Raw genomic sequence first — 26,244 nt, 5'->3', positions numbered from 1 at the left:
AAAATGAGATAAGATTTAATCATTTGTTTAGAGAATGAAACAAAATCGAACCGTAACGGAAAATAAACGAATCAGATCAATATCGGATAGGATTTCGAAATAAGTTTGGTACCGACGACAGCTGCACTTTCCGTGTTCCTCAAAATTGCGTATTTGTCACGTTAAAACAATAGTTACGTGAAGATGACTTCTGGAACATGTACGAAGCCCATGGACGGGCAGAACATCCCGATGTCCAGTAATCGATCATCGATGCGATTAATACTATGATTGATACACGTTCATCGTGACCCCTTTGTTAGCTGGCCGAAGGCTGCGACAATATTTGCTACGACCGTGTGACGACGCCTGTTTTCGCTAAAGGACAGGATTTATTAAATTCTTTATTACATCGCTAGGTCTTTATTGAGAATTCTCAAGGGCTGCAACGAAGCCTTTTTTGTCTTATTCGTTGTCTCTTTTCTGCGACATCGTTCAATGAAAGAAAAGATCGTGTCTCTTTGCGATGACTATAATAGTGAAAAATTTCATATTAAAAATAACTCACAATTACGTAACAGTGTTTCGAAATTGCTTCCATGCTTATTACACGGCATAGCTGCTATCGTATTAATCAATAAACATTTTAGTATTTTCGATTCAGGTAAATAGGGCAGCCGGAAACACATTAGTCAGCAGAACACTGTTTTTATTTTTACACGTTGTCGCTGGCGCCGATATTCAGCGTTTTCTCTGTGAGGCGCCGCAGCGTCAGATTATACTGTTCAACACGATGTTTGCGACGAGCTGAAAAGGAATCTGAAACTAGTTTTTGTCCATCACCCTCAGTTGTTGAAAAAATCAATTTTGAAAAAGTCGCAATTTTTCAACTTTGACCTCAATTTATAGCAAAATTACAAAAGCTATACGATTCCTGTTGACTTCAATGAAGAACTTCTGTGGACTTCAACTAATATTAAGTTGTCCGAAAAGTTTCTTTTGTTTCACAAGGAAACAATAGACGCACAGCGGTTTTTGTTTTATATTCTTTTGATCTATTTTTTTTTTTTAATCTTCCAATTTACATCGTATGATCCATTTTGCAATATGTGCAGTAAATTAATACGTTTAATAAAATATAATATAAAAATGTTTCGCATCTATTGTTTCCTTCTAAAACGGAAGAAACTTTCCAAACAACCTAATACGTTGATATACAATAGTTTGGCAATATCAGTTTGCATATTATTGAAATATGCATAATTTTGTGTGCCAGACTAGATAGGCCGCGTGGTAGTGACACACGTATATGAGTATGAGTGTGGAAGTATGTGTATGCGCGGCATTTCGAAAAACAGATTTTTTTTTATTTACAAGTATTTTACAATCAATTCTCGCATTGAGAATTTTGAGTAACTTTCTCTGGCGTGACGCAATGACATGGTTAATTATTTATAATAAGTTAACAAACTTATTAACTTATTATAGATAAGTATAATTTATAAATAATAATACTATAAGTCTGGTATGGAAGATGGTTTTCTTTTTTTTTATTTGGTAGATTTTTTACAATCAATTCTCATTGAGAATTATAAGTAAATTATTTTGGTGTGATACTGTAACTTGGATTATAAGAGTTTATAGTATGTTTAATTCTAGTTGAATCTAATGCTTAAATCTAAAGGGTCTTTTTAGTCTGCGGATCTGATCCGTCGTGTCAAATAATTGGGTAACCAATGGGTTTTGGTGGTTGTTAACTCTTGTATTATATCTGTTACTGAACTTGGATATTTCTTCCTTAACTGTGGGTATCTTAAGGTCGCGGTGTATTGTTTCGTTGGTAACATTGGAAGATGGTGAGACCAAGAAAGTGCTGAGACGCGTGCAAATATATATCGACGAAGATCCTGGAAATCGTTTATTAAATAAATTTATAATTATTTTAATTTGAATTCTAAGTGTAACCTTAGTGATCCTTTACTTTTATTTCGACAATTAAGACCCACAGTTCTCGACACATATATCTGTAAATGTTAAGTAAAGCTGACGAGACCAGCTTTGGCCTTAATTTCTCTCAAAAAGTAGAGGTCTGACACGAATTCTGACCATCGTACGAAATTCTGTGAACATTTTTTTCTAAGAAACGTTCATAGCGCGAATCAAAAAATTATTCAATTCCGTACAGTTGACCTCGCAATAGAAATACAATAAACAACCTGGAAGATGGAACCCCGCTGTGGGTAACCATCCACATGCTATATTTTTATTCTCTAAGCTATAATATTTTACCAAATGTCCTACTGGACAAATTGTAAAATTTAAATAAAAATAAAAAAATAAAATTAAATAAACAAAGCCTATTTTGTTAGCATTCTTCTATTTTAATTTTTGCCCATCTAAATAATATATACCATGGATATGAAAATCAATGATTTGTCTGATGAATCAATAATTGAAAGCAAGAGAATCATACAAAGGACACATATACTCTCGAGCTCTTCAGACGAGGGAAGTAATGACAGTGAATCGTCAGCTAACGAACTAACCGACGATACCACGGAAGAAGAAGATTTCGAGTCAGATTCAGAGGAAGAGAATCTTGATGAAGAATGGCAGGAAATAAGAGAAAGAGGCCAAACCATGACTGAGTATTCGCAAGAAGAAGAGTCGTTAATTGAAGACACAGACTGCGACGACCCTGTTTCTTTATATAAGTTACTCTTTGCGGACAATATATTAGAAATGATCCTTGAGGAAACGAATAAATATGCTGTACAATGCTTTTGGCAAACTCTGCATCTAGCAGCAGAGAACTCCAACTGGACTGGAAACCTGTTACAAAGGACGAAATGAACACTTTTATTGGTATCCTGCTTATCATGAGTCTAGCGCTGCTACCTAAAATTAGATTGTACTGGTCTCGAAATGTACTGTATTCGAGCACATGTATAAGAAAAGTGATGAAACGCGGTCGGTTTATATCGATACTTAAATATTTACATTTTTCAAAAATACTGTTAAACCTGGTAAAAATATTGTAATTGACGAAACCGTGATTCCGTGTAGAGAGTAAGTCTGGGATAAAACTTTATAAACCGAACATTCAGGAAGGTTACACCTATAACATTCATATTCATACCGAAGAAAATACAACCAGAGTAGTGAAAACACATGCGCATTTTTCTTATAATGATGCTGAAAATGATCTATCCGAACGAATATCGTCCTATTATAGTTGTTTGCACAAAACCGTAAAATGGTATAGAAAAATTGTAATAGAATTAATATGCGAGACTTGCCTCGTAAATGCGTGGTATATATATAGAAAATGGGGTACTAAAAGTATTAAAAAATTATTTATCACCTTTTAAATATAGTGAATTCCGACAGAGAAGAAATGCCAAGTAAAAATAAAATACTACCCAAAACACATCCACATTTTCTGCAGTCGTACCAAGGACCCGCGAACAAAACGAGACGGCGGTGTAAACAATGTTATAAACGTATTTCTAAAATAAAAGGTAGAAAGTACGCCGCGAAAAGAACCAAAAAAGTAACAACATATTGTGATCGTTGTAAGGGCCAGCCGGCACTCTGTTTAACATGCTTCAAAAAATTACATTAAAAAAGTAAATAATTATGTTAAGTTTATAATATCGAATTGTTATGTTTTTACTATTGAATGTCAGTTTATAATGTTGAAATAAAATAACATAAACCTATTTTGTACAACCTATTTTGTGAAATACAAATACGATCCATCGCGATGCACGCTGCCTCACGGGACTGACACGTGTGACCCACTGGTGAAGCATGCCGGCGACAACGTGTCAGGGATCGTACTGAATGACATAATCGTCTGAATGTTGAGTATTTTTATTTAAAAGTAATGATGAATATTCTTAAAACATGAATAAATTGTGCGCAAAAAACTGATACCAAAAATTGTTACTGTCATTCTTATAAGAAAATCTCAGGAAGATTTAAAAAAATGGCATTATAGAATAGTCTTTTAACTGTAGTTAGCAAGTAGAAATACGTTTAGTCCCTAATGGAGTTCTGGAATAAGGAGTTCTCGTTTTCTGTTTCTCGTTTCTCGTTTCTCGTTTTTCTCGAATTCTGGAGTTCTCGGTAAAAAATTCACCTTAAATATTGCATATTAAAGATTAAACATTAACTGAAATTTAAAAAATTAGCTACACAAATTTAACTAAACTTATAGATTATGATTAGAAAGTTTGATTTAATTTAAGATTGTTGAAATTTTTAAAGACATATACACTTGAAAACCAAATTATGGTAATATTTATGAGCCACTGATAATCTTCACAGTAGCAATTGAATACAAAATTTGTAAAAAATAGAGTCAATGATTGATCATAGATATACTATATAAAGAAGTTATCGAATGGATTAGTTTGACTGGAGTAAGAAAACAATACAGCTGGATGAATTGATTCAGTGGACAGAACGGAAACAGGAGGGAAATGACGCAGACTGTATGAATGAAACACGACGTCCAATAACGCCAATGAATATTCAATTCCCATGAATCCCGGATTAAATTTATTTAAAACTGCATTTAATATTCATGAATATCCACGTTTCCGTTCGATCGTTGACAGTTCGTCATTGACTATCGATTCGAACATAACTTACTTTGATATTTCTGGAATATACTAACACAATTATTGATGGCTAAGGTATTACGTTGTCCGTTGTTTCTTTCCTTTCATGAGATAACAGATGAAGAATAATTTCTGTTTTATATTATTTTATTGAATTAAGTATGATCCATTTGATTCTATTTCTATTATTACTTTCGTGTATAATTCAATAAACTAATATAAAACAAAAAACATTGTGCGTCCATTATTTCCTTATAAAACGAAAGAAACATTTCGGACAACCTAATTTAAAACCTATACCACGAATATAAAAGGGGAAAAATGTAATACATATAACATCATACAGAAAAAATGTTTAATGCACGGCGAGAAACAAATGAGGAGGACTATTAAACGTGTTAGTGTATATCAGGATCATCCAAGTTGAATATTTTTCATCTGAAAATAGTACCCTTCTTCATTTCATTTTCCAATTCATTCTTTCTTTTGCAAAACGTAAACGTTCTCCTTTGTGTTTCGTTGTTAACGAAGGTTTCTTTCTCAATTTTAGTCTCTTAATATCCTTGCAGGATAGTAGAACTCGACAAACGCTTGAAACACTGGCACTAACACTAGATTTTTCCATTATTTTGTTCGTTGTTAATTGCGAGTTGGAAGCTACACGCAAAATTGCTCGCTTATCACGATCGGATAACGATGACGGCCAACCAGTACTTTCTTTTTGCCATAATCTTCACCATTTTTTAAGAATTTGTGTATTACTTTACGACTTCTTATTATTACTTTCGATATTTTTGCTACTGATAACTGTTGCTGTTTTAGTTCTAGAATTTGCTTCTTTCAGACTCGTTTAATCTTTTTCCGCGTCCCATACTTACAAATTTATATAATATATAACTATAATCTTTTCTCGTTGATAGATCATCAACTACTGAGCAATTTCTAAACATATTAACAGAGTGTGCTATCATTTTGACATTAGTTTGAAATAGTTTTCTTCCTCAGCAAGCCACATATCCTGAGCTCGTAATGTTTTGGTATTATACGTTACAGACGAAAAACTTGACACGCGTCATTGAGAAATTAAAGCTCACATGGACTATCTCTTTAACGAGGAGTGTAATAATGAGGCAAGTTGATACTTGGTGTAGTCAGTGTATTTAAAACTGTTAGCTGTACAGAGTTAGTCGTCGTTCGCTAATTCTAGCTCGATATGAGTATACAAGGTAATTGTTTACGTTCGCTCGATATTAATTCGCTATAAGAATGCTCGATACTGATTGTCCTAACCATCGTGTTCGTCTATTTATACTGGTCGGAGCAGTACCGGAAAATTTAAATTCCACTTCGGTTGACGGTTACGCGTAGCGGCTATATTGCTTTGTTATTAGTTAGCTCTCCGGAGCTTGTTTATTATTACCTTTCGTATATCATAACGGTGTTAACCCCTTAACCTACAACTACGGGCATAGCCCGTAGTACAATGATCTGCCCAAACGTAAATATTACAGGCATAGCCCGTAGTAGATGATCGGACCAAACGTAAATATTACGAGCATAGCCGGTAGTACGTACTACGCAAATCGTGCGAATAGCTCGAAGGCTGCGCGAGCTTGTTTACGTTTTCGGCCCAAAATTCTCGAACGTAAATCGTAGGTTAAGGAGTTAATACACCGAGGCAAAACAACAACATGAGTCATCCTCGATTCGAATCGTCCTAAGACTCACGTGCCGCTACACAAAGCATAAAACATCATCACAAAATACCGCCACAAATGCACAACAGTAAATTTGCAAACTTCTATGAAACATCATGAATTGGTCGTTTTTATCACTTTGCTTTCAATATAAATTTAATTACCACCAACAAATACAACCTCCAGGTCTACAAGAAAACTGAGAAGTATTGCCACCATCTTCGAGGATGGTCGTAAACCCCGGTCTACGTGCTACTGGCCAGGACGAGAGGATTCTTCGATGGGGAAAGAACAGTGTTTCTCCTCGGCCCGCGTATTGTCGGAACCTTGGCTGATGAGCCTTCCTCTAATTAAAAGAGCCTCGAATTGCGCCATTCCGCTGACGAGGCGGCTTTTAAACGCGCCGCTATCTGGAAGTGGCCGGCTCGTAGATAATGTACGAACCGCGTAGAGCTCGTGAAACTCCTTTTGTCTCGTAACAAACGGACGAACAATGATTTTAGCCGGCGGGAGGTGACATTCAGTTCAAGCTACTAGATATTTCAACTTACTTTCCCATTCTAAACGGTTGGATCTGACCGTGGAGAAATTTACGCGCGACCCTTTCCTCTTTTAAATTTATTAAAGCAATGAAGTGATCGCCAAGGAACGAAATGATTCGTAAAAGTTACATAAATAGCATATTATTAAAAAGCATAAAGAATATAATTTACTATTGTTTTTTTTTTTTCATAAAAATTCGCTGAATAACTCAGTAATATAATGAATATTTCTATGACAGAGAAAATAGGTATAAATAAATCTAGTAACAAGTACCATTTTTAAAAAATAGGTGTTTCAATCCACTTTCCCATTCTAAACGGTTATAGCTGGCGGTGGACAAATTTATGTGCGACCCTTCCGGCTTTTTTTTTTATTAAGGAGTGAAAAGATCACCAAGAAGTGAAATGATTCGTAAAATTACCTAAGCGAGATGAAAATCTAAAGATATTAAACAAATCCTTGGGGTTCCTTGAAAATATTGCGAATGAAATTAACATTAAATTGCATTAACGTAAAATTGGTTGATAAATGCCTTTAATTCTCTCTTTGCCTCGCCTATTTTCTTTTTACATTTCTATAGACCAAGCAAACAAAGGATAAATATTTCGTGAATATTACAAAGAATCTCTGGTTACACGAGAAAAATAGCGTTCGCAGCGTAGGCTATATTTAATAGAACTTCCAGCTGGATGGATATGCAAATTCTGTCGGACCGAAAAAATCTTCGCGGTGAGAAAATAAATTGCTGGAAAATGAACGAGGAAGCTTGTCCACGATCTGATCTCGTCATTCGTTTGATTATTAAAATTCTAAACTTGATAACGATCCTCCGGAGATATTCTAGAATCCTCGATGGAGAAATAGGACGAGACAGAGCTCAATCTGAACGAGAGAGTCGTGCGTAGAGGATATTATACAGCGAGTCTAACGGAGTTTAATATTTCACCATCTAGAGCAGATCAATTGCTGAAACTGAAAGAGAAGCGAAGGATCGGAAGCGGCGTGGAACCAGTGCCATACTGAATCGCGGAATCCAATTTAAATAATACTTGCCTTTCTTCGTCCCCTTCTACCTCTTCGCGACTTCTGACGTTGTCTACCCTTGGGAAAGCATCCGTCTGGATCCTTGGTGCATTCTGTCTATTTCCCAGTTCCGTCGTGTTCGCGGCCATTCATTCTAAAGAAGCTTAAAAAATGATCCGAACGAGAGAAGGAAATTTTTCGATCGCGGCCTCCCTACGGCTTGTCTTCGCAATCCTGTCGACTCCGTTTCGCCGGATTAAATTTTCAGTGAATTCCGCTTGCGTCCGTACGAGCAGATCCCCGTGAGCTTCCGCTCCGTGAATTCTTCTCCCGATATCTGCCAATATCTCGCCAAACCAACGCGGAGATCGTCTTTGCTTCGGATAAATACATCGGACGTTTGTAAGAGACTTTACTTTATTATTCGTGATAGCGGAAAGGGGATGAAGATATTTATAGGTTTAAAGCAAGTGCAGATTGAATAGGAGGGTTGACAGGGGATTGGAAGCTCTTTCTTTATATGGGAGAAGAGATTGGTGGGAATATTAAGATTTGTAGTTTGATTTTTCAGATTATTCTAACTAGACTACGCACGTTTATGCAATTTCATATTTTTATGAATTCAGTTAGAGGAATGGAATCTGAGCAAACATTTGTTCCAGCTATCAAACGTTCTTCAAATATTATAAATATAAGAACTTCAAATATTCTAACATACAATGACTACAAAAGGTATTCGCATATGCTTCTATTTTCCAATGATGTGATTTATTTAACAAGTACAAAAATTGTCATAGTTTTAGAGACAGGATATATAATGCAGTGCAATATAATAGAGTGGATAAGAGGAAAGGTAGATACATAAGAAAAGAGAGGTAGACGAGGAAAAGAGTTCAGATAGATATAAGGGAAGAGGCAATAAGATGATAACGCCATATGGCTGATAGAATGTAAAAAGCGTAATAGATAAACGAGATGTAAAACCGAAAGCTCGTCCAAAGCCGAAAACCACAGACTAAGTAATAATAATAATAATAATGATAATAATATTTAACAGGTTCTACATTTTAGTTTTATAGTATCACAGTTTTTTTAATCATGTGACAGTATTACTACGAATACGAAATTTAAAATACATCGACCTAATTATTTGAATGCTACGATAAATACAAATTCAAACATAAATAATGGTGTACAACTAATTTTGCAGCTTTGTATCTTGAAAAATGAAAAAGTATTTATTATTACGACGGAGTATTTATTATAATTTTCTAGGATGACACAAATCTCTATTTAGATATCTTTTGTTTACCTACACTTATAAAAGTCTGAAATTGCATAAACAACGATACCATATCCATTTTCCCATTTCTTCATCCCCAAGTATTATAAAAACGTTTCCACTGACATATTTTCATCCTTCTTTCACATGTGCACAGCTCGCAGATTACAGAAACCGCGTCGACTGAGAAACGGTCGTTAGATACGATGGATACGATAGAATTCCGAGCACGATCCGACATCGATGGTTCGTATGTGCGATTATTTATCCGGTACGATCAATCCGCGAACGAGATTCCTGTGACATGATGAATCGTCGCGGCCATCTGTTTAACCGATCCATTCCGCGTGCCTTATGATAACGGGTGAACGTCGCCGATTTTTTAATGTCGTGAGTTTCCCTCGATCCATTGCGGTGTACAGGATTTTTCAATTCAAACGACGCGACAACTGTGTATTGGATTCATCGTGTGTTCCGATTCTGACCTCAATTCGGTCGAGACTTTTGCAGACTTGTCTGCGACTTCTGGGTACAGTGGAAACGTCGCGACACGATGGCGTTTACGTTTTCGTCGCGAACGCTAAGAGAGCGATTCTGTCGCGCTCGATATTCTTCGCTAACGCGCAGCTGCATATAAATTGAAAACTTAAGGCGGGAATACGGATATTGTGGAAGATTGATTGGCCTATTTTAGGTCGAATCTTCCAGGGAAATATCGTGTAGCATGTTTTTAATTCGTTGAAAGATACCCTTCTGGGTTGATTGATTTAATCCTGAAATGAGTAGGGTTAATGGAGAACTCCGCTGTTAATACTAGAGCTTCGAGAGCACGACAGAAACTTGACACAGGATCGTAGACGTTGCATTAATGATGGATCTGAGCTGTCAGAGGTGTGTGAAAAATGTCTAATTCATTTTACTTGTGATTATTCTAGGAGCGTAAGGTGGTCACGACGTTTGACAAGTTACGGGTATATTCTATTAGGTTGTCCGAAAAGTGTCTTTCTTTTACAGACACGTCTTTTACAACGATGCATCTTTATATAAACATGAAACCTGAGGAGTATAGTGGGTGTAGTGCGTTAAATAATACCTCGGTGTTTAAGTCAACAATACATTTATTGACAAGTGTCTTCTTTTGATCGCGTCGCGTATCGCTCTCGATTTCGCTAGTCAATCTCACTGCCCGGTTGCAACTCGACTTTATCGCTTCCTGATTCGAACCTAACTGTCGATTGGATTCGATTTGTAGCGGTACATGAGTTAGAGGACAATTCAAATCATGTTATTTTGCCTCGGAGTATCGAGATCACGTGCAACCGTCGAACAAAGACGAATTTGAATTTTCCGACTCTCCTCCGACCAGTATAAATAAGCGGACGCGTTCGCAAGGAAATCAGTTACAGTCAGCTGTCGATCAGTTATCAATCAGTTATTAACGAAGTATCAGCGATCTAATTAACAAGACATTTACGATCCTATTTTACGACTTATACACTATACTCTCAGCGAATATTCTCAGCGAATATTGTCTGTACATTAACACGTTCGTCGTCACGTCACCCTTATCTATGTGACGGGTATACTTCTGTGGGGGCTCTGTTACCAAAGTATGGGTGACATTCTTCTTGTTCGAGCTAATTAAATATAGGATATTATATATGGGATATACAACATAAAAATATTAAAAAACATATTATGCCATACTTTTTATTAATTTATACCCTGGATAAAATATTACATTATGCTATATCGCATGGTATTTGTTAAAATATTCTAAGATGATCGTCGGTAAAGGTGCCCACAAGAAATACTCTTGATTTTCAACAATAACGTTTATTAAACTCTTAACAATTAACAATAAATAACGATTAACCACGATTAACGATTAACGACGATAAATAACAAATAACGATTAACACTGAACTATCAAGAGTCGACTACTCGTTTCTCTAATTGTGTTTGCTTCGCTTAACCTTTCGCACTTCGCAGCTCGGGGCAGAATGAATCTTTTGGTTCAAAACCAAACAGATTCTTTCCTTTGTTGCCCCTCGATATCCCCACTACGCGCGCGTTTATTAGAAGTCTGCAACGGTTGCCGCGAATGCATTCTTCGGAATATTCGGCGAAGAACCATAGGGATATCGATGGTACATTAGGTTTGTCGGCATTATGCTTTGAAGGTATAGCGCTTTGTGTTGCGAACCCGTTGGAAATTCCCGAAGTCGAATGCCACCACCATTCCAAACACATTTGGGGTAATTTTGGACACTTGAACAATAGTTGTACACTTCGTCATCACTACTCTCCTTATTTTCAAATATATTTTCACACTGTTTACTGAACATTTTGAGGGTGAAGAAATCACGGGTGTACGTCTCACAAGTATGTTTCTCGGCTAAATGAAAGATCTGAGATATCTACCATGAGATACCTCGGAACACTAGCTGGAAAGCTTATCGCTTTCTTCATTTCAGAACTAAATAATCTTTTCTTTACAATGAATCGAAGGCGATAAACAATGAATTCCCGCTTGTCGCTCTATTTACGTTCTGCGTACCGGCGGTTGGATTAGGGCCCCACAGGAAACTTAGCCGTTATTTATTTAATTTTTTTTTAAATATATTCGACGGTTTCAACAACGAGCAATCTTGTCCAATAAATCTCACGGTCAAAACACATTAGTCCTCTACAGATTCTTTTCTTTTTGTCGCCCCTCGATATCTTCTCTACCCACACGTTTGTTACGCGTCCGCGGCCGATGCCACGCACATCTTCTTTTCGGATATTCGACGGAAGAACCGTTGGGATATTGATGGCTCATTAGGCACTTTGTTTCGGCGATATACATTGTTGCCGAGTGCTGCGACAAACCTAATTTGTCGAACGTTGTGATCTTTATTTTGATAGAACAAAATGGGTCATACGTAATTCGATAAAATAATATATTTTTTTTTTATATTTATTAGAATATTTACAATCAATTCTCGTTGAGAATTTTCAGTAACTTCATTTGGCGTGATACAATGACATGGTTTATAATAGTTTTATATTGTTGGTTCTAGCAGGATCTAAGGATTTAATCTAAAGGGTATTTTCTTTTTAGTCTGCGGATCTGCTCCGTCGTGTCAAATAGTTGGGTGACTAATGGGTTGTGGTGGTTGTTGACTCTTGTGTTATATCTGCTTCTGGACTTGTGTATTTCATCTTTGACTGTAGGTATCTTGAGGTCGCGGTGGATTGTTTCGTTGGTAACATACCAGGCTGCGTTTATTAGGGATCTTAGCGTTTTCGATTGGAAGCGTTGGAGTATTTCAATGTTGGAATTACTTGCTGTTCCCCATAGTTGGATTCCGTAGGTCCAGACAGGTTTTATTACGGTCTTATAGAGCGTAAGTTTGTTCTGCGTGCTTAGGTTGTAGCGACGGCCAATGAGCCAATAAAAGTTTTTGAGTTGGTCCCTGAGTTGTTTAGATTTGTTTACGAGAGTCATGCCCAGGTATCTGACTGTGTTCTTGTTAGGAACTGTTATATTGTTAATGGAGACCTGTGGACAGGTTTGTTTTCGCAGCGTGAATAAAATAATATAAAACGGAAAATGTGCGTCCATTATTTCCTTATAAAACGGAAGAAACTTTTCGGACGACTTAATACGCGCTTGTTTCGAAATCTCGCATGGAGTCATGATTTTTAATTTTTTCGCAAGGTATCAGTTTCTATTATTACTATAATTCTGTGTCATTATTACATATGTGTATTTCGTCAAATTATATTATTTATATCATTACTGTATTATAAGGATTAATTTGATATATAATAATTTAATAGCGTATTTTATTTAATAATATAAATATTCTTTAAAAAGTTTCATTTTTGTTAAGAAGTTTCTAACGTTATCCACTAGATCTCAGATTATGGTAATAAAAGAAAGATTCAGATTCCTCTCAGAGACAAGTGCTTCGTGAGTAATGTACAACGTCAGATTGACATGTCAAGGCTTCATTTTTTATAACATCACTTTTTACAATAAAAAAAGTCTCATATAACTTTAACTACAAGGATCTTTCTCATTTCTATCATCGAAATTTATATTTTATTCGAGATACAAATCATGAGTATTCTGCCTTTTAAAATTCACAAGAATACATTATAAAAATAATATTTTATTATTGTTCCCTACAATCTATTCTTGGCTAACATTATGTGTTTAATAAATAACTTTTTGGTAAGCTTCAAAGTAGCTTTCGCTTTTTTTGAATAACTCGCTTAAATTGTTCCAATTTACTTTTTGCTCCGACAGACAAAATTATACAGCAATCTGCTACTTTTTATTACGAACCACCTGATCGTTTTTGAGAACGAGAACTCAAAGAATTCCCGGGAGAACCGAGGATTTATTTTTCGTCGAACGTTCGGCAAAAAGATTGCAGTTGGCCATTGAGTTATTACGAGGAACGTGGCAAGAGATTCAGATAGCCTGGCTGATTTCTTGTCGTCTTTCCATTTGCAACCGAATTTCGAATCCGACTGTTCGTTTTGTTGATACATCACGAAACGTCGTATCTTTTTCTCGTTCAAGGGACTAGAACATTGGTCATTCGCCGAGAAGAATTGTTGAATTATACGAAATCCGTGCCGGAAAGAGCAGGAGCGTCGCAAGAAGTGAAAAGTTTCCCTTCTCTTCGTTCATCTGGCCACCCTTAAATTCTATCGTATATATCGTTACGCTTCCTCGTAACTATTGTCGTCGATAAAGCTGAAACTGTCGTTCCGTGTGCTGGAAACTGTTCCGACTTGGCCAACGATGTCTCGCTGAAATTGTTCCCCGATGGCGAATGTTACGAGGCTGTTTCAAGTGTGTTGAATCATGATCCTTCGTGACACAAGAGACTGCTGCCGTGGGAACAGCTTGAGATTATTTTGAGTGGATCTAATCACCAGAAATATATTGGCTTTATACGCGATTTCACCAATAATGTAGATTTGTATAAATATTAACTTAATGTAAACGCTATCGACTTGTTACATTCCGTGACTTTCTACATAAAGCAGACTCTATCCCTCGAGCAAGATGGCCACCAGATGTCTAAATATCCTTATTTCGGACCCTCAATAATCTTAAAGACCCGTAATAAATTTTAGCATTTTTTATAGTTAAGGTCCTTAAGACCACGTAAGTATCTTTTAGGTTGAAATATTCCTTAGAGTTATTGTCCATTGCGGGAAAATACGAGAAAGCGGATCTTCCTATGTACAATGCCACCCATGAGCGTCTTTTGATCGGGGCGCCTAACATCCTTTCTTACCCACCAGCCTTTTTCTTATCCAATTAACAGCAATGACCGTTGTCCTCACTTTCCTAACCAAAATTTTCATCAACGAATCCACTTTGCCCGTGCTTTAATTTTCCTCCGCGACAGCACCATCACCGAACTTCACGGATTTTTGGTCCTTTGATCAGTCAACAACCTAACTTGCTATTTACACTTCGCTGAGAACACGCCTACACGCACCACGCGCAGATACTTAAATCTTCAAAGTTTGTTTTTTATTTGGTAGACTTTTTACAATCAATTCTTATTGAAAATTATAAGTAAATTACTTTGGCGTGGTATGATAACTTGGATTATAAGAGTTTATAGTATGTTTGATTCTAGTTGAAACTAATGCTTAAATCTAAAGGGTATTGTCTTTTTAGTCTGCGGATCTGATCCGTCGTGTCAAGTAATTGGGTAACTAATGGGTTTTGGTGGTTGTCAACTCTTGTATTATATCTGTTACTGAATACTGTTGTTGGAATAAAGCGCATATTTTAACCTGTTAACTCAGTATTATCATCTTTTCAACTACCACTATTATCTTAACCGAAATAGGGGATCGACTGATTCGTCGAACACGACCAGTTTATCAAGATTAAAATTAATTATTAAACGACACATATTTATGCAAATTCATATTGCTATGAACATAATTAAAAAAATAGAACATAGGTGGAGAATTGTTTTACCTACTAAATATTATAACAAGTACTATACTGTAGTATCATGGACGAAAGGGTTAAGAGATATCGGGCGAACTATAAACAATGTCACGAGAAAGCCGAAGTGCCGACAGGCCCAACAATGTATCGTCGGTCCTTCAATCGAAAAGTTTCGCTGAAAAGGCCTGCGTGACCTTGGCCACAAGCGGTTGCGGAACACGTGCGTGGTGGGGCTGAGACAAAAGACATGGAGCTAAGACAAACGACAAGGGGTTGCCAAGGGACATAAACGAATTAACAGTCATTGTGAGTTGAGAAGTCAGAGAGTGCGAATTGCGTTGTCGAGATAATGTTGTCCGCGTGAGAGAGAACGTTGGATCCGTGGTTACGAGAGTTGTAAGTTAACTACCAAGTTGTCTAAATTATAGTATGTTATTGTATATAGTTCACGTTAAACAACCATCGTTTCCTGTTTAACCAACACCTGTTTAATCCATTTATTAAACCCATTTATTAAATAAATTAATTGTAGAAAGATTCTATAATACTTTGAATATTTTATATAATTTTTCGTATTATGTGCATCTTATGCATCCTTACATTTTCAAATTTCCTATAAATGCATAGAAATTTGCAATTTATTAATTATGCAATCTTTCTTCAATTTGTTAATTAACACTCTTGGAAAAGATAGGAAGATACGTTTATTTTATCGATTGACCTTGGCGCGCAAGCTTCGACGTCGATAATTTTTTAAAGTTAATCTTAGTCTATCTACGAAGAGCTCATAAGAAAAACGAGATAAATCCATTTTCGTCAATTTTTTGATTTCGGACTTGGATTACAAAATGTAAGAAGCTTCTCTTGCAAAACCTATTAACATATAACCTAGGATAAAAAGATTAGTTCGAACGAGATACACGTATTTCGTGAGAATATATGCTCGTCCGTGTGTGAGTGGATAGATCCTAGGAAGCAGCAAGGAATTTGCATGGCGATCGACCTGGGAATCGGAGTCGGGACGGCTGCGCTGAATCTTAATCGCGGCCTGGAAAAGGAGACGTGTTCTAGACGCAAGCACTAAGATTCACACGATACTGTAAATAGAGTAGGAAACAAATACTTTGTTTAATATATTTAATTTTGATTCAACTTTCCATTTATTTCGAATGTCAGATTATATGCACCCTGGAATTTACAATCTTATAAAAAAAATGCATGTAACTTACACTAAATGTAGTTAAATTACATCAAGATGATTGACATTTCTCTATTTTTCCTTGTTAAAATATTTTTTTTAACATTTTTTATTCTTAAATATGAGAAAACTACATATAAGTTTTCTTAAATATAAGAAATATTTTAACAAGAAAACATAGAGAAATGTCAATCGTCTTGATGAAATTTATTTATGACGTAATTCTCATAAATATATTTGACACGTATCTATTTTTATTGGCACTCGTTCACGTTAAAGGGATGAAAGCTACCCCCAAAACTGAGACTGCAAAATCTATTTTGCTGAATATCTCGAAAACTAGTATAGATAGAAAGATAGTGTAAATTGATGAAATTAATATTGTTCAGTGACGAATTATATGATGTAAATTTTTTTCTGAAAGAATCCATTTGTTTAAATAATATATTGAAAAATATCATATTTCTGATAGCTTCTCCAGGTAAATGTTAACAAATTTTTTTTACATGTTTTTTTATAGATACTACATGCCTACATGCACAAAATACAAATAAAATAGGATCTTGATTTTTACGTTATGAAGAATTTATTATATTTCAAATTTTCTCGCTCGATATGCACAAAAGAGTACTTGAATTGTTTCTTATTTGTAAATACTTGACAGCTTTGAGAAGAGCTGATTTTATTGTCAGGCACTGATTCTTGTTTTTAAACAAACGCTAAAGAAACAATTGATGTTAACTATTTAATACAATTTTCACATTAGTGGTATATCTCGAAGAAGTCTGCATCGGCAATTACGCACAATTATATAATTCAACCTATAATATCAGCAGATGGCAAATTGTTTTCTCTCCTATTTGTAATATAATATATGCGGGATAGTGTGACATCAGGGAAGGACGTGGCGTGAGGGGTAATTGTTTATTAGCGTTGTCAAGGAGTGTTGTGAGCGTTACCAAGGGATGTTAAGGGAAAAAGTGAGCATGGAAAACGTTGTAACGAGAGTTGAGAGAGTCAGAGTTGAATTTATCGTTATGGTGTAAAGATCGTTGTGTTGTTGTGTCGTTGAACTAGTGAGTAACGAATACGTGAAACGGGGTATTATATTCGATTTCGTGTGAGTGCAAACGATATTGTATTAATCATATTGTTACCTACAAACTAATAATATAACGTTCCTACATATATAATATTGAAAGAAGCGAACGGACAGTTAGGATAGCATATACAGTAAACAATATTCAAAGCCAATGTCATTATTGGTACATCTTTTTTCTTTTTTTTTTTTTTTTTTTTTTATTATTTAATTTGTACTTTACAATTTGTCTAGGTAGATATTTGGTAAATTTTTTTAGTTTAACTGCTAAATAACATGTGGATGTTGAATATATAACATGTGGGAATTTGACTATTTTATTTCTTTAATGAGGTCGGTTGTGTGTTTTCTTTTTAGTCTTCTTTCTATGAGAGTTTTGCTCGCTTCAGGAGCCAGCTGGTTTGGATGTGTTGCCATTCTTTCCTTGTATTTTTCTGCGTACCTGCCGATTTCTTCTTTGACTGTTGATATCTTTAAGTCTTTGCGTATATCCTCGTTTCAGAACCTGTGTGTTCCTGTATCAAAAAAATTGAGTAAAGTATTTTCAAAGACATAGTTTAGAAATATGTTTCTTCTTAAAACGTCAGAGTTGTCTTCAGTTCAGTGTAGTAATCTTCTTATTCGATTCATGAAGCGCACGCAAAGAAGAATTCATGAAGAGTAGAATTCTGGAAAGAGAACATTCAAATTTTCAAAAATATTAAAAGAGTATAAAAGATTTAGACAATCATTAAATATCTATGGATTCCGTATTTGGAAAAATTCCGCAAGAAAGCTTTCACTTTAAATCCCGATATCAATTTATAGCATCGGAATAATATTTTCCATCATTGATACATAATCAACATAACATTGATAAAAAAATGTGACTACGTAGATAATAGGTCAGAGGAATGTGAAAAACCCGTGAAACTTTTGTTTTACATATTGACAATACGAGATAACAAACTGTTTCGATTGTGATAATATACAATAGTTGTCCTATCGATAAAATGTTCGTTGTATAAAATATATTTATGCTTCAATCACTTTCTCGCGGAAAGCTTTTATTGAAAAAGTCATATTGAATGATTGACATTAATTGCTTTGTAACACTTTTCTGTAGCGATTTTTAAAATATTGAAAGTAGTACATTTGCTATTCCTAATATATTATTTAAACAAACAGATTTTTTCCGAAATAATTTACATCATTTATCATTCAAATTCATCGTTCAAAATCACTAATTTCATCAATTTACACAATCATTCTGTGTATAATAATTTTCCGAGATGTTTGAGGATGGTTTTCACTTTTTTAACATGGACGATTGTAGATATAAAAAGGTACGTGTCAAATATTTTTATAGGAACTATAAATTTCATGAAAATCGGCGATTGTCACTTTGGTATGTTCCCTTGTAAGACTTCTGAACCGAAGCGTATATTGAGAATATCATAATATCATAATTTTCCCGTTTATTAAAATTAAGTTTATATTACATTTTACATTTACTTATATGTATTACCAATTATGTTCAATCGAAAATATTTCATAACAACTTACCGACTCACTTGCCAAACATAATCTAAATGGAAGAACGCAGCAGTAGCACAGTATTAAGCGTGATAACTGTTTCGAGGCATTTGCTCTGCCGGTCACGAACGCATCTCGTCGTCGATTCTCGTCGGAGAGCGATACATCAAAGTTGCAATCCTTGTCCTTTTCTTGCCTCTAATTCGTATGGACAGTCACGTTTCGATACGAGCTATCTGTATCGCATTTGTCACCCAAGGGTGTTGGTTTCTCGAAGAGAAGGTAGTGTCGACCCCTGATAATTCCTCCTCAACTTCCGGTTACGGACATCTCGCAAAGTCAGACCTCCTGCCTCTGACAGGATATCGAAAGAATCCTCTTTTACAAAAAGGAAAGTCATCGATCGAGTGTCGTTGGTTTTAATAACTGATTTCCTTAGCCATCGTCAGACATCTCGTTAATGGGACCAGCTCTCTGTGCTGAATTTCGCGGGTTGCTTTAATTATACGATGTAAATTAGTCGGTCCAGGTCACGAACGAGTCCCCATTTTACGACTGTTAATTATGAATACATTTCGCTGGTGGATGTAACTCAACGCTAACCCGCGTAATCGTACTCTTAGCCCGAGCCTCTTTGAAAGTTTAATCCCGCGGTTGGAAATGGAAAAAAACGTGGTTTTATCACTGCTGGCAATAATTGACGTAGCCTCGAGCACTCGGTGCCGTAAGCTGTTTGCCTTTAATATCTCCAGAGAAAATGAAATTTTCTTTCCTGTGCAAGATTGTATATGTTGCGGTAACTATTATTGAGGGATATAGGGAATGAGGAATATTCTAGCGGGTGTATTTCTCGGTTGCAGCACCGGAATTGACAATAACCGACGATTCCGGCCGAGTGGTGTCCAAGGAGAGGCACCTGAAGGCGGGAAGCGTTCTCAAACTCAGATGCGAGGCCAGAGACGTTATCGAGTCTCTGAAGGAGTCTGTCATTTGGACCAGGGGAGATGAAACACTTACCGAAGACGTTAGGTAAATGCTACTATCTTCAGTTTGTAATTATGCAATAAGAAAGAAGAGAAAGTTACATGTTATGCATCTTAATTAAACATCTACTTAATTTATATTCATTTTCAATTTTTATATACCTGCAAATATTTATTCATAATTTTTCTGTTTATCATTTAACACGTACTGCTATATAATAGCATTTATTATTACGTCATAATATTTTATATATTATTATATTACATACTATCATATTATATATATAAACAGTTTGTAATTATTCAATAAGAAAGAAGAGAAAGTTACATGTTACGTACCTCAATTAAACATCTACTTAATTTATATTCATTTTCAATTTTTATATACCTGTAAATATTTATTCATAATTTTTCTGTTTATCATTTAACACATACTGCTATATAGTAGTATTTATTATTACGTCATAATATTCTATATATTATTATATTACATACTATCATATTATATATATAAATAATCCTCTATATAATTGTATTATCGTGGACTGATTTCCTAAGAAATATTGGGTGAACTATAAACAATGTTACGAGAAGGTCTAAGTGCCGACAGGCCGAAAGAGTCGGAAACTTCAATAGGCCAAACGGCCCATCAATGTGTCGTTGGTTCTTCAGTCGAATAGTTACGCAGAAGAAGACGTACGTATTGTGATCGCGGATGGTTATGCAATACGTACGTTTGTGAGGGTATGAGAAGAGACAAAAGAAAGCCTATGGGAGAAAGACGAATTATTCGGGAGTCGTTAAAACTGAGAGTCGAGTTGTGAGGAGTCGCTAATTGAGAGTGGAATTGTGAGGAGCTAGTTGCGAGTCAAGAGTTGAGTTCAGAGAGTTGAGCCGAGAGAAAGTTGTCGAGTTGCTATGAGTTGTAAACTATTAATTGTGAATTGTGAATTATTAATTTAGTTGTCTCAGTTATATCACATTACTGTATTTAGTTTACGTTAAATAACCATCGTTTTTTGTTTAATCCACTATAAATAAATCCATTTACCAATAAATTCAGACAAACAGAAATCATTGGAAATCCTAATTTCTAATATTTTTGAATAAATAATCCTATATAATATATATATAAATAATGTGTGCCTATGTAATCGATTCATATAAGTATTTTAATATTGAAAAATTGATAGAAGATTATTTAAAAATGAAATAAGACTTATATATAATTGAAAAGTTGAAGTGATAATTTATATGAAAGAAAGAACGCAATGTCTACATGAAATACAATGAATAAAATTATAAATGCTAGAATAATTTATTTTAGCTTTTGAAAAAATCGGAAAGACACGAATAAATATACAAATAAATAAAGTCAACCAGTGCGATACATATTTTTAGCGTTTATTCTATACTGTAAACCTACAAAAACAATAAACGCGGAAAACCCACAGCATTCAAGTGATATAAATTGCAAAATTAGTAGAAATACGTTTTTTATTTTCGTCATATATCGTCTCTGTTTTTGATATTTATATCCATTGTTTGCCATTTCAGCTGCACGATTTTATCAGGAGATTATGATGAAAGTTTACTTTATACTTGTAAATATGAAAATTAAATATATTCCCTGTTATAATTAAATATATAATATAATTATAATATAATTAAATATAAATATTATAATTAATATAATTATAATATTTAAATGAGAAGTTCAAAATTTAACTTGTGAAACTTAAATCGCGAAAAAATTCTTCTATCAAAATCATTTACCACATTACTAAATTTAAACAATCTTTACTTAAATCTTCCCTTACTATTTATGGTTAATGAAATTATCCATAGGACTGTTTGAAAGCACATATATAAAAACACTTTAACAGCCATTTAAGACTCATCTTTTTATAAAACAAGTCCTTTTTCATCATTTTCATCGATCACTATTATTCCATTTGGACTCTTCCTTTGACTATAATAAGGATATATGTATAGCGTTTAGAGCACCACCTAAGCCGGAAGTGGGTTACATTCGAATATCTGGTTTTCAGCGAAAACAGGACGACAGAAATCTTAGCTGGGAAGGAGGTCCTCGTAATAGTTAGCACGCTGATCGTGGAGAGGGCTAGTCCAAGGCATGCCGGAAATTACAGCTGCGTTGTACCCGGGAAGGCCAAGACAACCGTTGCAGTTCATGTGCTTAACGGTGAGTCCTTTAGCTTTTACTCTTTTTGGAAAATAACCTATAAACTGAAGAACTTTAAAATACTATAATTATTGTTCTTCTTCGAGCTTCTTGTGATCCTCGAAAATATTAAGAAAGATTAGGTGACTTTTTTATACCTTAGGGAAAATAGCTGAGTCGTACTTTTAAATTGGTATTTCTTCTTATTCATTGAAGTATAATATTGAATGTAATATTTTCTGGAACAGAAATTACATTTTAAGCGATAGTTTTCAATCATTGAGAATGAACTTTAAACTTTAAAATTTTGAAACACAAAATTATTTAACGGTATTTTTAAGTAGCAGACAGAATGGTATTGTTCAATCTTCAATTTTATTTCGTTGAAATATAATGATAATGTAATAACTCTTCTAAGAGGAATTATATCTTATGCAACGTTTATCAGCAATCTAAAATATTTTGACACACGAAGTGACATAAAAGCATTTTTAACTAGTAAAGGAAATGATGTTATTCAATCTTCAATTTTGTTTCACTGATGTATGGCATTGAATATAATATCTTTAAAAATAGGAACTTAGTATGCTCTAAATTTGAATCATTTTGAATTATTGGGCAAAGTAATTATTCTCCAATCATCAATATAGGAATCTCTAATTTTTATATAAGTATCTTTTGTTTTAAAATATTATTGTATTAATACATCATATATGTATTATTAAATGTATTACATTCATTAGCCAATATGTCATCAAAATCTTCTTATTAACATATTGGTCGTAAATATCAAAAAGCACTCCACAACCAAGAAAAAAGTTCTTTTCTCGCAAAATTAGATGAAATAAACGAGCCATCGTCCACAATTTCAACCACGTAGCGACATATCCCGAAAAGAACTAGGTACTCAGATAAAAGACCTTTCTTTATCCGATAATGCGCTTACCAGATGTACCGAAAACTCGTGAAACCAACGTAAAAATCCGGGGAAGAGTGCGAGAACGTTCTGGCAACATTATCCTTTTGAGAAGTCGAGTCGTTCAGGCGAGTTGTCGTGGATCGCGGTCGATTGAACCTACTTCAGGATGTCTAATCGCGCGTGTGCCTCCGATCTTGAGACAAGATAAAAGGTCGATCGTTCAGTATTCACACTTGAAACGTGAAATTCGACCAAAATTTGTCTAGATAATATCACTAGAAGCTCGTAAATTTACGATGAAATTGTCTAATCTCAGGAACAATCTTTTAATTCCTTGACAATTTATAATTCTTTTCTGCTACTTCTCTTATTTTTGTTTTATTTAAAAATTGTGATAAAATGGTGAAGATTGGTATCGTAATAATGTTGTTTTTTTTATTATTATTTAATTTGTACTTTAGAATTTGTCCAGCTGGACATTTGGTAAATTTTTCTAACTATAATGTTAAGTTGCAGACAAACTTTTTACTTCAAATTGTAAGATAGAACATCAAAAATTATCTAACTATGAGTGTCTAACTTTAAATTTTTATAGTTTTTCGCTTCTCAATCATACAATACTTACGTAAACTCCCTAGAGTTCATGTGGGATAGGGATTCTTTTTGTTTTACGGGTATCACGACAGGCTTTGTTTCACGGACAGAGCGATCTTTTGTTTTACGGACAACCATTTTTGAGAGGCACGCATTTTCCCAAACGGACGGACAGAGAGTTACATTAGAGACAGACAAGGTTACAGAATAGTTTTTTAAGATTTTAAAGACTGAAGAAGAAAGATCGGTAGCTCAGGACGTTGAAAATCGATTTTCGATTTTCAGGTAAACATTGTACAAAACTTGTTATTTCTCATTCATATAATTATTGTTATTTATTGTTATAGACGGATATTAATTGTTGTTTATTTTTGTATTTTATCTAATTACTTTATAATAAAAAAATTCGATTTTCAGACTACAGAATCGATCCCTGAATTATCCCAAGATTTACGATCTTACACTTATATAAATCTTACAATACATGTCGTAACTAGACTGCAGATTTTTATACATGTATGGGAAATTTGAAGGTGCAAAAATGCACACAATGCATATAATATGCGAAAATATATAGAATATTCAAAATGGAGTAGTTGTGTTAATATTTAACAAGGGAAATAAGTTTTTACTCAGGTATTATTTCTTCAATTATGTTCATAGGAACATAAAAATACATAACAATCCGCAATCTGATCATAACAATTAAACCACCGTAGAATTTTCAATCTCTCAAATGTGAGAATAATTAAAAGTTAATCTTATAACAGTTATTATTTTTATCCGATACCTGTATCACGATATGTGTATCTCTGAGTGAAGCTGGCCTTACGCTCATTCTATAATTATAAAACAAGAATAGACTAATTATCTATAATTTTCCTTTTTCCAGTAAATATATCTCTTCCGGGGGGAAAAGAGTACATTGTTACTCAATACTATTTGAGATAAATATATATAATAAATATATGTCGAGTTCTCGTTAGAATTAGGGGCGTGTAACGAATCTTCATTTGGATTAGACATTGTTGTTATGCAATAGAGAAGATATTTAATAGTACAAATAGGATTATTACAGAATTTGATAAGTAACCGTGGTAAGTAGATATTCGAGATGCTAATGGCAATGATCTTAGGCTCAATAACGAATCCACGGTCAACGAGGTAGCAAATGTGCTTTCTTCCAAAGTGCAAGTCGAACTGAACTCACTGGTCCACAATTCAAGTGTAACTCAACTTACTCATCCACAAATAGAACTCGTCTTACTTGCCCACACTACAAGTAGAACTCAACTAACTTCTCCAGTCCAAGTGGAACTGCACTTATATACTCTTCTCCATATCTCTCTGTATCTCTCGGTATTCCAACTATATTTTTAAAGAGAACTATACAATTATTCCATACCTCTTGTATTTTCGAGCTATCGCGGGGAGACGCGGTCGCAAGAAAACGCGTCAGCGGGAGTCGTAAATTCCCGTTACGATTGTAATAATCGACACTACGAATAGATCGATCCCCTGATTTCCGTTAAGATAATAGGAGTAGTTGTTTTAGTATAACACTGTGATTGACAGGGTTATAGAATTTATTTCCCATTTACTTTGTACAATCACACAAATTAGTAACGCCATTGATTAAGATACAGATGACGAAGAAAAGGATTATTCGTAGATGAGAGAATCCTTGTATATGTTGACTTTGACTTTGACTGTTCGTCGGTTATGAGAACCTGTAGAGTTGACCCTCCTGAAGCAGTGAGGCAGTCATGACTGAAGCAGTCATGCAATGAGCTCCGCGTGGTATGCGACGGGATCAGCGTTTGAGTTGATGCGTTTGTTTCCGTCGGCGGAGTTTGATCCTTGTTTGGAGGAAGTCGATTAAATGCGTATACTCGGGCACTTCTTTGTTTGGCAAAGTGCGATGCCATTTTCGAACAGTGGACTGAGGCAATTTTGAGGTGATCAAGTCACAGATCACGATATTCGACGTCAGCGGATCGCCATATTCCTCTAACGCCTTCAAATTTATTTTGACCGTTTCGATAAGGTCCTCTACGGCTTCGGGCGTTTCTTTCGCCATCTTGGGATAATAGAGGAGTGCATGCCAGTGACGCACGCATATTTGACGATGGCAGTCAAATTTGTCTCGCAAAATGTTTATGGCGATGGAGTAATTAGACTCCGTGAGGTCCAACGACTGGATGGCTCTCCCGGCCTTTCCAGTCAATGCTGATTGGAGATAATAAAATTTTTGGAATGGTGTCAGTTGTTCATTCCGATCTATCATTGACGAGAAGGAGTCGTAAAATGACCGCCAATTCTCGAGGGTACCATCAAAGGTAGGTAACCGAGCTTCCGGGGCAGACTCGCTACCGGCGGCTGATTCGCATTTTGTAGATTTTGATGACGTGGATAATTGTATTTTGTCTAGTTGGTCGCGTAGTCGGAGTTCTATGTTTTTTTTGCTCGTCTGCTATTTCAAGGCCGCGAGCGATTTCTCCCTCATATATGATGGCGATCTCATTCTGAATGGTGCGGAATTCCGTCGCATAACTGTCCAGGCGATCTTTAATCATAAGTAATTCGCTCTCTCGCGGACAGCCGGATTGTTCGATTTCG

At 35.1% G+C, this 26,244-nt stretch overlaps 1 protein-coding gene across 3 annotated transcripts in view; it reads left to right on the top strand.

Moving 5' to 3' along the window:
* The window catches only part of LOC126919391 (uncharacterized), a 389,648-nt gene that overhangs the window by 324,744 nt on the left and 38,660 nt on the right, over positions 1-26,244 (top strand). For all 3 annotated transcript variants that reach the window (XM_050728585.1, XM_050728582.1, XM_050728584.1), the window contains 2 exons: positions 19,805-19,973; positions 21,979-22,133. In XM_050728585.1, coding sequence (XP_050584542.1) covers positions 19,805-19,973; positions 21,979-22,133 — 324 coding nt within the window. The remainder of the gene's footprint in view (positions 1-19,804; positions 19,974-21,978; positions 22,134-26,244) is intronic.

This window comes from Bombus affinis, chromosome 8, assembly GCF_024516045.1.
Source record: "Bombus affinis isolate iyBomAffi1 chromosome 8, iyBomAffi1.2, whole genome shotgun sequence".
NCBI lineage: Eukaryota > Metazoa > Arthropoda > Insecta > Hymenoptera > Apidae > Bombus > Bombus affinis.
This window is presented reverse-complemented; position numbering and strand designations above follow the sequence as displayed.